Source organism: Leptosomus discolor, chromosome 2, assembly GCF_034619465.1.
Source record: "Leptosomus discolor isolate bLepDis1 chromosome 2, bLepDis1.hap2, whole genome shotgun sequence".
NCBI lineage: Eukaryota > Metazoa > Chordata > Aves > Leptosomiformes > Leptosomidae > Leptosomus > Leptosomus discolor.
Genome location: NC_141392.1, coordinates 67,718,716 through 67,734,626, shown reverse-complemented (window position 1 = coordinate 67,734,626; position 15,911 = coordinate 67,718,716). Strand labels below are relative to the sequence as shown.

At 42.5% G+C, this 15,911-nt stretch overlaps 1 protein-coding gene across 1 annotated transcript in view; it reads right to left on the bottom strand.

Annotated features, from left to right (window-relative positions):
• THEMIS (thymocyte selection associated) overlaps positions 1-15,341 on the bottom strand; it is a 76,087-nt gene extending 60,746 nt beyond the window's left edge. The window contains exon 1 of the mRNA XM_086461238.1: positions 15,251-15,341. Coding sequence (XP_086317364.1) covers positions 15,251-15,341 — 91 coding nt within the window. The remainder of the gene's footprint in view (positions 1-15,250) is intronic.
• Positions 15,342-15,911: the final 570 nt, after the last annotated feature.

The following is a 15,911-nucleotide window of genomic DNA, read 5'->3' as shown; positions in this document are numbered from 1 at the left end:
AGCTTTTTCTCGCTTTGTCAAGTCTCTTTATTTATTTGAATAGAAACAAATATACTTAAAATAAGTTGTATGAAATAATACTTATCCTGCGATAACTAACCTAGTTTTCATTTCCTTCCTTAGTGTCACAAAAAAATCCACCTTGTGACTTCAGTGATCTCTAAATCAGCTCTATGTATACAGTGTTCTTAGATGCATGTAAGGAGAGCAAGGTCTGAAGAACCAGCACTTCCAAGTTATTAGACCAAAATGGATGAGGTAGAGCCTAGGATCACATGGGTCATCAGGAGCTGCCCCCTGAAATCAGCAGGCAGTGGAGCTCGGTCAGGAAAGGTACATGGCGTAGGGCATAACATATCCCATAGTAAACAACAGACGACAGCAGAAGACAAAAGCAGCGACCCTAGAAGGTGCCTAGGGAGAGGCCAGGAGACATCAAAGTGCAACCAGCACTTGAGCTTTCTGTAGTAACAGAAAACCTGAAGAAAGTACAAGAAATTGGAAGTCTGGCAAATTAACAGTGGTAATCCCCACCCCCATGCTGAAATGAGCCTACTGATTCTGGCCTGACAGCAAAAAAATTCCTGTTTTTGTCTGTGATATTCAGAAGTTTGAGAGCAGGAACAAGGTGATCCAACCAAGCGTTTCAGAGCTTCCTCAGCAAAACCTGGAACTGCAGCTTGGCCGGCCAAAAAAATCTGTCCCTTCTCCATTCTAGCTGTGGTCAATCTCTGCTGTTTCAGAAGTGGGGGCAGAGTGAGAAGAATAAAGCAAAACCAAAACAAAAACCAAGATATGCAGAAGAAGGAAAATTCCTCCTGGTCTGTGCGGGAGATTAGCAGAAGCTTTGAGGCATGGGATCAATTAACTATAGACAAAAGCAGTGCAGCAAATGCACAGTGTTCCATTTGTAGATAGAATTGCATTGAACACAGAACATCAGAAATGTTTAATGCTAGCTTCCATTCTTCTGATGTGAAGTTCCTTCCAAGAACCTACCAAAGTCTGACCTGAAGTGTTGCAGAAGTAAATCCCCTTTCTGGAATCCCATCTCAGAATTTCATTTCCCTCGTGGTGAGAAACCTTATTCTCGTTTCTGCTCCCAATGCATTGGTGAATGTATTCATTTGCTCTGCTACTTAAAACACTTTTTTCCCATTTCTGCCTTCCCCAAAGGGTTTGCAAGGTTAATTTTGTCCTTCTCTGGTCACTTTTTTTGACAAAAACCTGGAACAAACAAATTCTCTTTATCTCCTCTAAGAAGACAGATTTTCCTTCCCACAACCCTTCCAATAGCCCTTTGTTGCATCCTGTTCAATTTAAAGTATTTTCTTTTTTTTTTTTTTTTCCTTTTAACCTAAGTAACCAGAATCGTCTCAGGCAATGAGAGATAACTTAAAACCTGACCTCTGGCTATATAGTAGCAATCAATAATTGAGATGGCCTGTACTGAAATATTGCCATTGCCTGCAGACTTCTCACAGAAAGTAACATTCTTTACTCCACAGGTCTCCTTGTAGTGGGTGGGAGAAAAAGAAATAAAAGTGTGGTTTGTGTGTTTGTTTTTGTCAGGTGTCACGTCAGAAATGCACCAAGTGACTTTCCTGATGCTCACTCAAAATCGATTCCAGTCACGACCATAGCCTGGGCTATTAAGCATCTCTCACTGAGTCTGGGATATATTTATCAACTCTACTGCAGCACTTGCAGGTGACAAGCACTTGGTTACTGCCTCTGCCTCACTGGAAGTCACTGGGAGACCAACCTAAGCACACTGATCTAGCTAAAGATGTCCCTGCTCACTGCAGCGGGTTTGGACTAGATCACCTTTAAAAGTCCCTTCCAACCCAAACTATATGATTCTATGAAGAGTTGCCCTGGTTTTAGGCTAAACCCAAACCCTCAGTAGAGCACCACAGAACAACGGGTTTGTGTCAGGACAGGAGGATGAATGAGAGTAACAGGGAGCAACTGGTTAAGAGCAACTCTGTTGTGAAGACATGTCCAGGAAAACCTGTCTGTTGCTTGTGCAATGCTCTCACAATTGAGACAGACACCAGGAAATCCCCAGTGGCTCTGCTGAAGACCACAGGTGCTGATGTACAGTTTTAACCCCATGTTAAAGAATCTAGATTTTAAAAAAAAATTCAAATCATGTGGCAGATGCTTTTGGCAGGCTGGATGTGGCAACATTGCCTGATTTCCCTCTCTGAGAAACCTACATAGGCTCAAAGGGGCTGTTGTATTTAGGCTCGAAACTCCCCCAGCAGGCTGTTGCACACCAGGGTGATGATTAGCACAGAGATATTCTGGATTATAGTGCCACACATATATCAGCCATACTCAGGTGAAAGAACAAGCTGTTTATACATCCTTTCAACCAATCTAGTACTAAGCAGAAGACCAAGAGAGCTTGGACGATCTAGTTTTCTTATTGTAAAGATAGTGCATAGTTGTTTGCTCTCCCTTTAGTCCCTGAGCAATTCAACACTGTTGCTACAGCTCCCATCAGTACATGGGCTGCTGCCCTAATAAACACATGAGGAATTATCATAGCTCTCATTGCTTTAACTGAGCTCCATAGGTTATTTTATGACAGTCAGAAAAGTGTATGTGCAATGCTTATTTCATATTAGAGTGAGAGGGAGAGAAAGATTGAGCAGCCGTGAAGAGGGTAATACTCCTTTTGTGCTGAACCACTTCACTCCTCACATCAGACACAGTAGAGATCACAAGCAACTGTGATATTATTAGATACAGGGAATCCCAGAGGACCAAACACGATGAGCTCTGCATTATAGAAACATGGAAGGATGAGCAAAGAATTCCAATATTCTCACCTCTGAACAAATATTTGCAAAAACCTACTCAAAATGGGAGCTCATGGCTTCTAGAGCCTTTTTTTCTTCAGTGCAGATTTAGATCCATATTCTCCAGATTACCTCACTTGAAATTAGACCTCTAAAAAACATTTAACATGAAAGTAACTACACCGACTAATTATGGGCTTTGGGCACTTTTGCTTCCATCTCTGCTAGACAGCCTTTGCAAGCGTGCTGGGCCCTGCCATGCACCCACGAGCGGGCAGTGCTACTCCATACCATCACAGGCACCAAGCCACACAGGTGACGTGTGACATGCCTGGCTTGGTGACGTGCCTGGCTGTGGCTGATTTCCAAGTAACATGGTATGTGGAGGACAGCCAACCAACCAATGGCCCTGAGGGGAGAATGGAGCAATTAAGAGGCTGAACGTCTCAAAAAAAAGATGTGATTGAAGAAGATCTATCTACTACTTCAGTCTATATCCACAGCAGAGTGGTGCCACCAAGAAATAGAGGCGAGTCAGAGAAAGGCCTTGTTTCTGATCATGACTGGTTCTGAAGGCTTACTACTTTTATCAGGTTTGCTTTTCCACAGCCACAATATCTTAACTACAAATTGTTCTACAGATAATTTGAGAAGTCCTGTCCTCCATCACAAAATAAAAAGTAGAAATGACACTTGCAAAAACGTGAAAACACTGATCAGTTAGCGACGGGTCCAAGGCTGACAATCCAATATGGCCATATCCATGAGAAGAGACTAGCTCTGACAAACACTTAAAAATAGATGACTGAATGACACAACATTTAGCCTTTGACAAAGCAATCAAAATTTACAAAACATGAGAATTCCAAATAACAACCTACACAGGGTAAACTGTGGCCTGGCAGTGCAGAGATGGCAGAGAATCTAGAATGCTACAAGAAAAGGTTAAAATACACAAGAAAAGAAAATCCACACTCATAAAAGGGAGAAAGTACCTGAGGCAGACAAGCATATGGAGTTCAAGCTGGAGTCTACAAAAAGCATTATATGGAGCTGCAGGCTCTGTTTGAAACATCAAGGGCCGAGATAATGCATTCAGAAAAAAGATGGAGTATAAATGCCAGTCTGCAAGCCACAAAAGAGTGTGCACAGAATAGACACACAGGGTTGTCACAGCACCTTAGCTGTCAGGGTCTCTCATCAGAATAAAACATAGCATCGTTGTGGAAAACAAATTGATCGTTCACCTAAAAGCATCAGTTTTAGGAAAAAGTGAGATGAAAATTAAAACTAAAAGAAGTCATCATATTAATTAAAAATTAAACAAACAAACAAACAAACAAAACCAAAAAGAAAATCAAGGCAGCTGGTTGTCTTACCATCAAAGAAATAAGCTATTACATGAGTACATAGTGCACTCGCAAAGATAACGCTTTGTAATAATATCAAGGAACGTAAACCCCTTCTTGAATTAAAGAGGAAGAAAGAAAGCAAAGATGCATTTTGGGGCACCATGAAGAAGGGAAGGGGTATTAAGCAGCTAGGAAGGATGGTTTAAGTCTTCTAGAAGATAGGAAGGCTTCTAGTGGAGTAGAAGAATCCCAAGACTCATGGCCATAGGACTGTACCTTTCACCCCAGAAGTTGGATAAGTTGCTCGTATAACCACTGAGTAGCAGAGGTATGCCACCACATTTTCCATCCAATTAAGGAAGTCAAAGCCCAACCTTTAACAGCTTATCAGTAGTAAAACTTATATATATGAGTGGATAGACAGACAGATAGATGTTTATATCTGTATGTAGATAGTTATCTACCTAGGTGACCATTTTCATGGGCAACTTGTAGGACTTTAATTACCTCCTCTTTTATCAGATTCATTTGAAATAGACCAAGAGGTTGAAAAATTATGAGGGTGAGAGGTTGGGAGGAGGATGGCTAACAGACCAAGACCATGATTGCAGAAGCCTCATTTTTAACGATACCAGGATTAAAAAAATCATTTAAAAATGAAACTCTGCCAGCCATAGAAGAACAGATTCATTTTTGGGGGTGCAATTGCACATACAGTATTGATTGTAATTACATATTTATCTGCAACTAGATTGCCTTAGCCCTGATTTTAGCCCTTGCTTGGCAATTTGCCTGGAATAGTACAATGAAGATTACATTCAGTCAAGAAAAATGTTACCCGTGTGATTTGTCATCTAGGCATTTGCAGCAAATATTTGTGCTGATAAAAGGGAGGGAGGGAAACTGCATGGTTTTCAAAAGGGACAATAAAAATTTTTTTCGTTTAAAAGCCGTGATAATTAGTCTTACAACATTGTGAAAAGACCCACTGTGTGACAACGTGACCCTGAAAGATTTTACTTCAGCTGTGTGATGTGGACCTACATACACAATATATTGAAAAATAAAATTAAAATTAAAATAGACCTTTTAGTACACTTATTTGTTGTTGCACAACAGTAATTATGTTTTTCCCACTCAAGCCACAAAGTGTAAGATGTTGAACATGTAAATCAAATAACCTTAAGGACCGAATCTTTTTGATTTGAGAAAGATGTATGCCATATAATGCAAAAAAAACATTTTAGCAGAACCCAGAATAAAGCAGCTTATTTACCGTGATCAAACAACACCCCTGAAGGCTGTAATTAAAGAGCTTGTTGCCTTTGAAACCACCTTTTCTGTATTGTTACTTTGTTCAATAAAAAACACATTTATATCCTTTCATAAGCTCATCTCTAGTTTGACAATCCATATTAGCAACTGCTGTGATCATACCAAAACAACCATATCAATTGGTTCAATATATTTTTCCTCCATCTTTCCTAAAATGCTAAGCAGCCACACCACCTTACTCCCAACATGAGCCCTTTATTTGATTTATTTCTCATTATAGGTACAAGAAGAGTCTTTTTGTACTAAAAGCAACAATATGAAATATAAATACAGTGAATGCATGAGGTGGAGAATGTCATTCCATGTCAGGGCATATGACAATACCACTGAGAGAAATATTTCATAATACAAGGTAGAACAGCAAACATCTCCGTAATATTTCCCGTTTTCTTCTGAGCAGCTTAAAGCCCCATTCAGTGACTGCTCTCAGAGGGAATGCTTCACTGATGCTGATAGGAAATATGACTCAAAATCAGGTCCACGACTAAACAGCAATAATACATCACTAGTGTGTAACTCCCTTTTGCCGCATGCCCCTGGGCAGTTCAGCAGGGAGAGCTAGGGAGAGAATGCAAACAAGACAAAAAGGCTTCACTAAGGTGGCACAGAGGTCCATTCAGCAGGGCTGGAACTTAAGCCCAGGCTGGCTGACTCCCAGTCTAAGTGTCTGTCTGCTACAGGGTGCTGCTAAGCACTTCCAAATATCCCCCATTCTTTTTTTTTTTTTTTTTTCCTTTTTTTTAACAAAGATCAAGCTTTTCTCCTAACAAAATGAAATCGCTTTGCAGGCCAAACACTCAGCATTGACTCCCTAGCCCCATGAGTTTGAATCCTTGAAGGAAAAAAATTCTCCCTTTCATCTCTCAGCAGCACCCACTGAATTCATTGCAGCTGGCAGCCTGAGTGGTCTTTGAAAGAAGATCCAAAGAACCAGGAACCTGGCTGCTTTGCAGGGAGATGAAAGATCTCCTGACGTGTCCTGAAAGAGTAGAACTTTGTCCCGATGTCCTTTTTCCAGTGCTCCTTTTTCCACTATTATGTTATCATCGGTTGCCCATATGGGTGCTGTCTTCCCAGATCAGCGGTGACTCTGTTTCAGGGGCTGGTGCCTTTCACATAAAGGCACGATCCCCTGGTGCAGCCATTCAGTCAGAATTACAATAGCCTGCTTTCCCCTATGACATAGCTCAGCTGAAATCACAGTTTTATTAAGGCTGCTGCAGGCTCCCAAAGTAATATGAAGGACATAATGTATCTATAATTAGTGTCAATAAAAAAGATATCATTCTTTATGGGTATTATTTGGGGGTTAGCCAATTGTTCAGAGTTTGTACTCTTTGGCAAGAAGAGAGATCTATCTTAAAGTTGCAGGGAGGAGAGTTTTGCTTAGTAACTTTAATCATATTATACTCCGATTTAAGCAGTAGGGAAAAGCAACCAATTTCTGATGGTGAGAAGTTAGGTGTCTTTTTTTTTCCAGTCAAATACCACGTGAGCACCGAAGATGCTAATCAGTATGCTGGATTTTCCCCATTAAACTCAAATAAACTAACACCTTCTGGGGAAGATACAAAGAGGCTGAAAATCATATGCACAATAGTAGGCAAAGAAGGACGCCTGCCCCAGCTTCTCTTTCCAACCCCAGGCTATGAGAGTGGTTGCAAATAGTATAAAGCATCTGTATGGCTTTTCTCCACCCCTTCCTTTCTACCCCTACAAGGTTGCACCCACTGAGAGCGGGTGAGGCCAGCTCCCCTGTGCCCACACGGTGCTCCAGAGACCCAAGGGTAGCAATGGTCATGAAGGCAGCATCAATTTGTGTAGAAGATCCTTTATCAAGTGACAGAGCAACTTACTGGGGTTTGTAACAGCTCTTCTCTCCTTAATATGTCCTAAGCAACAAAAATCTGCAGGTTTGCTCAGTCTGGGGCAAAATCTCTCCACATAGTTCAGCTGCTGAATTGCCACAGAGGCAAACTCCCTTCAAAAGGCTCTGTGCAAAGAAGGCATCTTATCTTGATCATACCTAATTAAGCTGCAGAGGGTCTGATTTTTGCCAGCACAAAACCATCAAAAAACAAAAGCTGTAAGATTTATCTTTTGCCATATAAAGTCAAACTTTAAATGTCAAGTGCTTTAAGCCATTTCAATCATAATGGAAATTTTTTAAAAATTACTTCTGCAGTTTCTGATTTATTCCTTTCCTGATAGGTTTATGGCCTTTTTTTTTTTTTTTTTAATACTTTCTTCTGATTCTCATCTATCCAGAGGACTCATGCTCTGCATGTGACAGCAGAGCTTTGTGCATGCAGCACCCCGTATAATGGAAAGAGCAAGTGAAACCACAGCTCCAAATACAACGTCTTTGACTTCTTACCCACATGAGTCGGAATTTCTGCAGCAGTAAAGAAAATTCCAAAAGCTGCTTTTGAACAGCATTAGTCACTGTTTTAGCTGTTTGTGATTTATTTAGTTTTATTCATTTTCTTTGCAACGTTAATTACTCTAACTTAAGAAATGTTTATTGAAGTGCATGTTTAAAAGAAAATCTGTGCGTTGTTGGATTAGGTTTACGAAGGCTGCTTAAATTAAGTTGCAGGATCAGGCCAGAGTGTTGGACACTTAGCAGGTGAAGCCCGGAACTGGAAATATGTTTAAGCATCTTCCTCTACTGAGATCACAGCACGCTGCCCCTTGTGCTGTTACTGTGTCTCCAAAGGAGCTAATCAGAAACTGTGAACCTGGACTAATGCTGTGTTCCCTCATGCATAGATGACCAGTTACTGGGAGTAAAAAATACTCTACAAAAGCCCTGTAACTCAGCAATAGATTATGGTCATGGGCTTGTGTATCATGAGAAGTTTATCCCAGGATCTTCCCTCCCCTATCATTTGCTATAGTTGTCCCCTTAATCTCCCCAGAGCCTAGGTTTGTGAAATTTGTCCTGGTATTTTTATAGGATGGCAGGTTTATGTTGTAGTGAAACAGGGTTCCTTCTGATGCAGACCTCCTCCTCGCATCTCTGATGGTCGCAGTGCAACAAGAGCTGGGGAGCCCTCTCCACTGCAGCAAACCAGCATGTCAAGGGCAGCTTCAGCACACCAAGGCAGGAGGTAGACCCCTGCGTGGAGACAAGCCAGGCAATTCAGGTATTCTGCCCATCTCTTATGCCATCCGCAGAGAGGCTCAAAGCTGAATGTCATGGAAAGAAAATCCCCACAAGGAGATCCTCGAAACAGCTTCACCCTCAGCGTCAGCTACCCAGGGTCAGATTTTTCTCACTGTGTCTGGATGAGTCATCCCATTGAGGGCAGCAGCATGAATAAAATGAGCAATATTTGACCCATAAAAGTCAGATTTTGTTCTCATATTGCATTCACTGAAGGGCACTTTCATTCTTGTTCAGAATAAAACATGCTTTTGAAACAGCCTGAACAAGTGCAGGAGAGTTTCAGTGGTACATATTAATAGAGAAAATTTACCAATATGCCTTGACTACTGACCACAAAAGAGAATCCAAACTATCTGTTACTCTGGCTGTACCTAGGGCTGTCAGTCATAACTGCTGAATTGAGTAAGGGAAACAACTATGTTCAAAGGGAAAAAAAAACCACCCTTCCATTTATACAGACAGGTTTGGCTTCTATCACTGTAAAAAACTGAGACAAATTAGCAAGTGCAAACGCTATGCCACAATTTTCACCAGTTTCATGTGCAATTCTCCCTTTGGCATGCACTCAGCTGAGAGTCCACCCGGCAAATGCACAGGTCATTTTTATTGATCTTCCACCTCTGAGAAATATAACCCTAATTATCTTCATCAACGGTGTTCAAAGCTGTTCTTGCTTTAGCCTCTGTTTAAATTGTTTTGTTTTGTTGCTTTTTATAAGAAAAAAAGTGCCTTTATTAAATGTCAAGAGGCAGCTTGTTTATTTTATCACATGTATTACAGACCACATATCCTAGCTTTCATGGACTCACTGGCTTTTCACACTGATAAGGGAGCAGGATTTGTTCCTCCTAGGTTGGCTTAAAAACAGTAAAAAATCATTCCATCCTACATGATCATTTTCTGTTTGTGTTGAGAGCTTGAGATTTCTTGTTTAAATTAGGACTTGAGGCAGCTGAGACTTGATATACAAGGATTCCTCTTCTATTCAGTTTGCTTAGCTGCAGTCACGGGGTTAACAGGACTTTTCCTAAGTGGTTCCAGTCTCTGCTGCTGGCCTGCTGAACCCATCACTCCCCTGAAAGGCTCATAGAAGCACAGGCTGGCAAGATGCTGTTTCCCAGTAACAGAAGAATAAAGGGTGAAATCGAAACTGCAGAGAGGGTGAGCAGGCATGGATCCGCAGCCAGCAAAGGAGAGCCAGGAGGAACCATGAGCCTGAGCATGTTCATGTTCTTTATGGTTCACCAAACAGAGTTTTGAAATTGAGCTATTCGCATTCCCCAAAGAAGAGGCAAATCCCAAAGGGGTTGTTTTTTTTTTTTTTTTTTGGTCATCGCCCCTCATGCAGCTGTCAGAGAGCACCGAAGAGCTGCCCAGAGGGGGATCCCCACCTGGCAATACTGAGCATCTTCAACTCCCTTAGGTCTGGAAGGGCATTAACCAGGGATGTATATGTAACCCCCCTGTTGTCTCTTCCCACCATTTTCTCCCTGTGCAGAGAGACTGGGCTCTTTCCAAAGCCCTGGGCAAGGGAGCAGAGAGCAAAGCATCACATTTACAGCTTACTGCTTCACTGCACTCCCAGCCTGCAGAGGTCAAGGCTGCTGGCTTAGAGTTCCCTTCTCCCCAGAGAAAGAGTGCAGAGCATAAACCTTCCCGATATGTTTCACAGGTCCATCATAAAGAGATGTCCTGGCACTGCGATTTACACAAGTGCTGCTTTTGAACAGCAGAACTGCAGAGGAAACCTACCAGCTCCCCCTGTACTGTGGCAAGTCCCAGTCCTTGGAGGTCTAATCCCATCGCGGATGCATGCATTTAGCTTTAGGGGAATAAAAACCAGGCAACATGGGATTTCTATTTAAGCAGAGCAAAAATGGGAAGGCTGTGGGTAAGGAACATGGCTAGTGGCAAGAAACACCAACAGAATAGGTGCCTGGAGCAGTTCTACATTTTTCACAATTAAAGTTTGACGTTTTTTACTGTCCTGCCAATGGTTAAATTAAGCCTGCAGAATATTAAATTCAATTACCCATAAAATAATTATATCAGTATTAAAATAAACATAATTTTTGCAACATAAAGATGAAAGCCTGTACTTGCATGCTATCTGTAAAAATCATCGGTCATACAGTACTTAGCTCACTAAGCATCAATATTTACTAAAATGTTCAAAGAGAAATACTCAGTCAATCAAATCAGTTTCCAATGGAGTTTCAGTAGTTTAATTTTTTAATAACATATTTTAATGAACTATTAAATTGTCATGTACTTCAGTCTGCACTATAGTTCCTTTCTAATCAGTGCTGATTACCAAGATACTTGCATCTGGCAAACTTGCTCTCATTTTATAATCAGCCTTCCTATTCCCTTCAGAGATTCAACAGTCCAGTTTCTGTAGCAATGATATGATGACTGCAGAGCCCAAAACAACTGCCCCAGGAGGCATCTCTGGGATTTGCAGAACCACCCTCTCCTTTCACCTGTGTGTCTGTTTTCAAACCAATGACGACAATAATTTCTCTACTTCTATATGGTCCTTGAGTGTGATGAATGAAAAGCACTTTAGAAGTACTCGGGGCTATCACTAAAACCCCATGTTCCTGACTCTGCCTAGTGTCGGACAGTCACAGGCAATGACTGCAGGCTGAGGCTCTGGCTATGCAGCCACACACTGCTGGAGGAAAAGGGGAGTAGGAACATGGGAGTATGAACAAGCTCCTCAAACCTTGCTATCCTGCCTGAGGCAAACTGTGTAAGGCTTCAGCCAGCCCCAAAGTCCAGGTGTAGCATGAAAAACACTGATGTTATCCCAGGGAAACTCTTCCATCTGCTTCAGGCCAGGAACAGAGAGGTGAACAGGAATAGAGCTTCCTCAGAAAGGTGTCTAGGATGTATTATTCACTACCATAAGCAAAAGTTCAATTGCCCGTAACTTCTCTAGCTGAAAGTATCCTGAATGGAAACAGGGTCTATAAAATCCTGTCCATTTGCAGTTTGGGGAGCTACAGTTAAATAAATCACAATCCCATTAATAGCACCAGGAACATAATTTTTATAGGCCAGTAGAGAGACCAATGGTGGACTGGGTGCACACAGCACATGTTTTCAGCTTAGTCGCCATCAGGAGCTGCAGCAGGCAGCCTTGTGTCTAAAAAGAGAGACTTAGATTGTGTTTGATGCTACCTGGGTATGAAGGCAGAACGGGATCTTTTAGAGCTTTTTGATTGCCCAAGGACAATCAAATTCCCACTCTTTCCTGGGAGCTTGACTTTGCAGCTTCTAATAAAAATACCTTACCACATGGAAATAAATATATCCGTCCTTACAAAGACTTACAGCATCGTGCTTTCCTTATTCTTCCAGAGGTACTGAAACTCTGTCAAGAGCAGTGAGACTAATTTGCAAGTCACATATTTACTTGTAAAATCATCTAGACCAAAGTGCAGTGTGTGAAAAATGTTCCTTCCTGATAAATGAATTTTCGTCCCCACAGCACACAGTGCACCACAGAAGATTAGTGAATGAATTAAGCTCCATCATCTCCTTACCACCTAGACAGCTATAGCCTTCATTCGTTGGCTGCTGCAGCTTTGATGTGACAGCTCTAATGGATTTAGTAGATCATTATTTAGTCCAGTAGCCGTTCTATGTACCTGGTTAATCTGACATTAAGAAACCTTGCACTTTTTTTTCTGGGGTTGTGGTCATGGGAATATACATAGAATGTACACAAATACAAATTCTTGCTATTTTAAATCCTTACACTAGAAAATTAACCGTCCCTTGCGATTGACCAGTTTCAAACAATCCTGAGTAATGCTTTAAAAATAAATCTTCTCCCTTACTATCTGCATGTTTCACCGAGAATGGTTACGTGTCCTATGAAATCCAACTCTGTGAAACAGCTAATCCAAGTAGGACTCAGCCAACCAGGTTGACTTTGTAGCCAGTTGGAAGCTACTACAATCAGTGCGTGACCGCACTGATTTGGTCCTGGCAACCTTAGCAATAAACCCGTGTTCCTTGTCAATAGACCTGCCACTACCCACAATGTGGTAAAAGAAATCAAAAGGGTTTTTTGGAGTGGCGGGGGGATGTCCCTGAGGAAGGACTAAAGAATGATTGTCCTAATGGAAATTCGAAGTGCACAAAGTGGTCCACTCTCCTGTTTAGCAGTGTAACAGGAGTTACTTCAGACTCTCCCTGAAGCACTACCCTCACTTCAGAAAATGCGCATAAATAATAATGCAATCACAGAACAGTGTGTTCACCTCTGCTGCCAGGTATGGAGGGAAGCAAAATGGTCAGGAGAGATCTGACATGGAGAGGGAGGGAGGGTGGGAGAGAAAGGGAGAGTCTGGCCCAAGAGGATCTTTTGTAGCCCTAGATCCTGCAAACCTCTCAGGCACAGAGTGTCTCAAGCATCTCAAGCTTCCTCTGAAGCAAGGAAGACAAAGGAAGCAACACAAGCCTGATAGTGGACATTGGGGTTTCTAGGTACTTGCAAGTAGTCTGGGAATGTCCTGACTGTGAGGGGAAGGAGCCAGGTACCACGTCTGTATCAGCCTTGCTCATTGTAGAAGCGAGAAATACCTGCACGTGTGGTTAGTGCTGCACCTAGCTTGCTGGTGGAAACATGTATGAGTACAGCTGAGAGGAAGCCACCGGGAGAAGCCGACAGGAAGCGGTGCTGCTGCTGAAGACTGAAAAAGCCTCAGAGCAACACAAGGGCTCTTGCTTTTCATGCAAACATTCCTGCATCGCTGTAGGGCATGCCACCCCCTTCCAAGGCTGTGAAGGCTGTTTTGCTGTAGACAGTCAGCTAATAGCCTTCTTCTCTCACATGCAAGGACATTGCTGCAGAATGGTCTGTGGGCTGTCTCCACTGGGTTTTTTTCTCCTCATGTGGAAGGGTTTACACAGGAAATGAAAGCACATGCTGAAATACCCTGGCTCCAAAGGTGCAGTGGTATGAGCTTTATCATCCACTAGCAGCAGGATGCAGACTGTAGGGACTCAGAAACCTGCTGACAGCTGGTCTACCATAATTTTGTCGTAGTATTTTGTGTATACATATATATATATATCTCACAGTATTTTGTGTACACATATACATACATATATAGATACATATTCATGCAACTTATATTACCTCTGCTTCCTAGGTGTGTGGAAAAAGACAAATATGGTGGCTATTCCAACTTGAAGAGGTGATCTTCCTCTTTTTAGCTTAGATTCCACTCTTCATCACTTAGGTAGTAGCCTCCTTGTCAAGAACTTAATTCAGTTCAAGTTCTTGGGCCAGTTTAAAATGTAAAACTTGAACAGGCCATATGTCAAAGGTCAGAAAAAGCATATTTTCCGAAGTTTCTGTTAATTTTGGCCATTTGTTTCCCAGAATGCCTTTTTGCGTATCAGTACTATTCCTGTGTCCTAGGCAGTTTCCAGAGCTGCCAGGATGGGCAATTGGGAGAACATGGACAGCATGCTACCATCTCAGCTTAAGTATGCACTTTCTCATCTTCTTTCCACCCCAAGAGGCTGCTGTCATGGAGGGAAGAATCGCCCACTCCAGCCATGGCTGTTGATGGCAGCTCAGACTTTCCATGGCCACAGCTAACGGTGGCCACCTCCTCTCTCCTCCTACTACTATGGAGCAGCATGGGGATTTTTAGCTTAACGTAAAGATAGATATTGTGGATCCTGAAGCAGGTATTCAGCTGAAGCTGAAGCAGGCTTCAGCTCATTTTATGAAGCCCTCTCTGTTTTATTTAGTGTGACCCTAAGTTTTCCCTTGCAGTGTTAGGGAGGTAACTTTCTTTTCCTAGACTGATACATGGGCTTGACATGGTGTTTTCACTGTCATTAAACAAAGACCACACCCTGACCAAGGGCAAAGATTTCCCTCCAGTGAAAGCCTCTTTACCATCTTTCCACCATGTTTTGTGCATGAGCAGAAAAGAACACTAAAAACACCATAAAAAGATCTGCAGCAGGAAAACCCAGCAGAATGTTGCCCCTGTGATGCTCCTATCTGACTCATACCATCCCTTTGTATTGTAGCATCACCTGAAGTACCCCAAAATTCAGGGCAGAACTTCAGGAAAACCTTATAGTCACTCATGGCCACTTTCCAGACACTACAGTCTTTCCAGACTCTCTGGTTCCTTGTTTCTGAGAAAGAGAGCACATCTCCATGCCAATTTCAGAAGAGCAGAGCTAGGTTTAATCAATTAAACTCTGGGAGGTGATTTGCAATTGCTAGATTGATGACTCTGTGTCAGCACAAAACAAATTCATGACTCATTCCAGTACTCTTTCCAGGATACAATGAAGACTAACTACAGCTCCTTCCTCGCTGCCTGTGAGAAGACCAGATGCACACCGTACCAAAGACAATTCCAAAGCCATTGATCATTACACTGGTTCTTCAAAGGAAAAATCACAGCTGGTGGGAAACTGTTGGGAGACCACTCTGTCAGCATCCTCCCTCTGCCTCTCCCACATCCCAGTCCCAAGGGGCAGCTGATGTCAAAGATGGACTTGCAAAACCCTGCCAAAAAGCACCCGATGCTCACCTTGGAAATAGATGCCTGACTGGATTTGGAGGACTCTGGGAAGGGCTCTGGGGTCCAGAGAATGAATGAACTTCTCCAGGCTAGATGCCATGGTCCGCAGCAAGGCAGCATATGGGTTTGGCACCTAAAGACCAGTGAAAATCTTTCAAGGCAGCAGTTGCAGCCTGCTGCATGCTGTGCCTGGAAGAACTGTGAGGCTTCACAGTAGTGGGGAGGAGCAACACAGTGAGGTACTTCTGCTTCCTCCCCTCCGTGGCTGCTTCCTCCCACAGATGCAGCTGGAGTGGGGCGAGGCAAGAGGATGCCAAGCTGGTGGCCCTGCCACCAGGCTGGGGTACCTGTACCACCAAGGGTCTTCCCCAGGCTGGGAGAGGTGCAGAGAGTGCTGTGGGTACTGGGCTTTGGAGTGGGCAGGAGGATCCGCCACAAAACTCCATCTCATCAGTGATGGGTATTGACCCTGTGAAAAGAAAATACTGAATATCAGCCCTGCCTAAAGTGGGGGAAAACTGTCTTGTCTGGGTGGCTGGCTTTTTGTTGTTTTATTTTTTTCCTTGGAGCACGGCAAAATAGTTTGGTGTTTGTTGTCTTCAAAACCACAAACGGCCTTTGAAGAAAAAAAATGAAATCATTTTGTTCTAATGCTTTTTGCTGCCTTAAA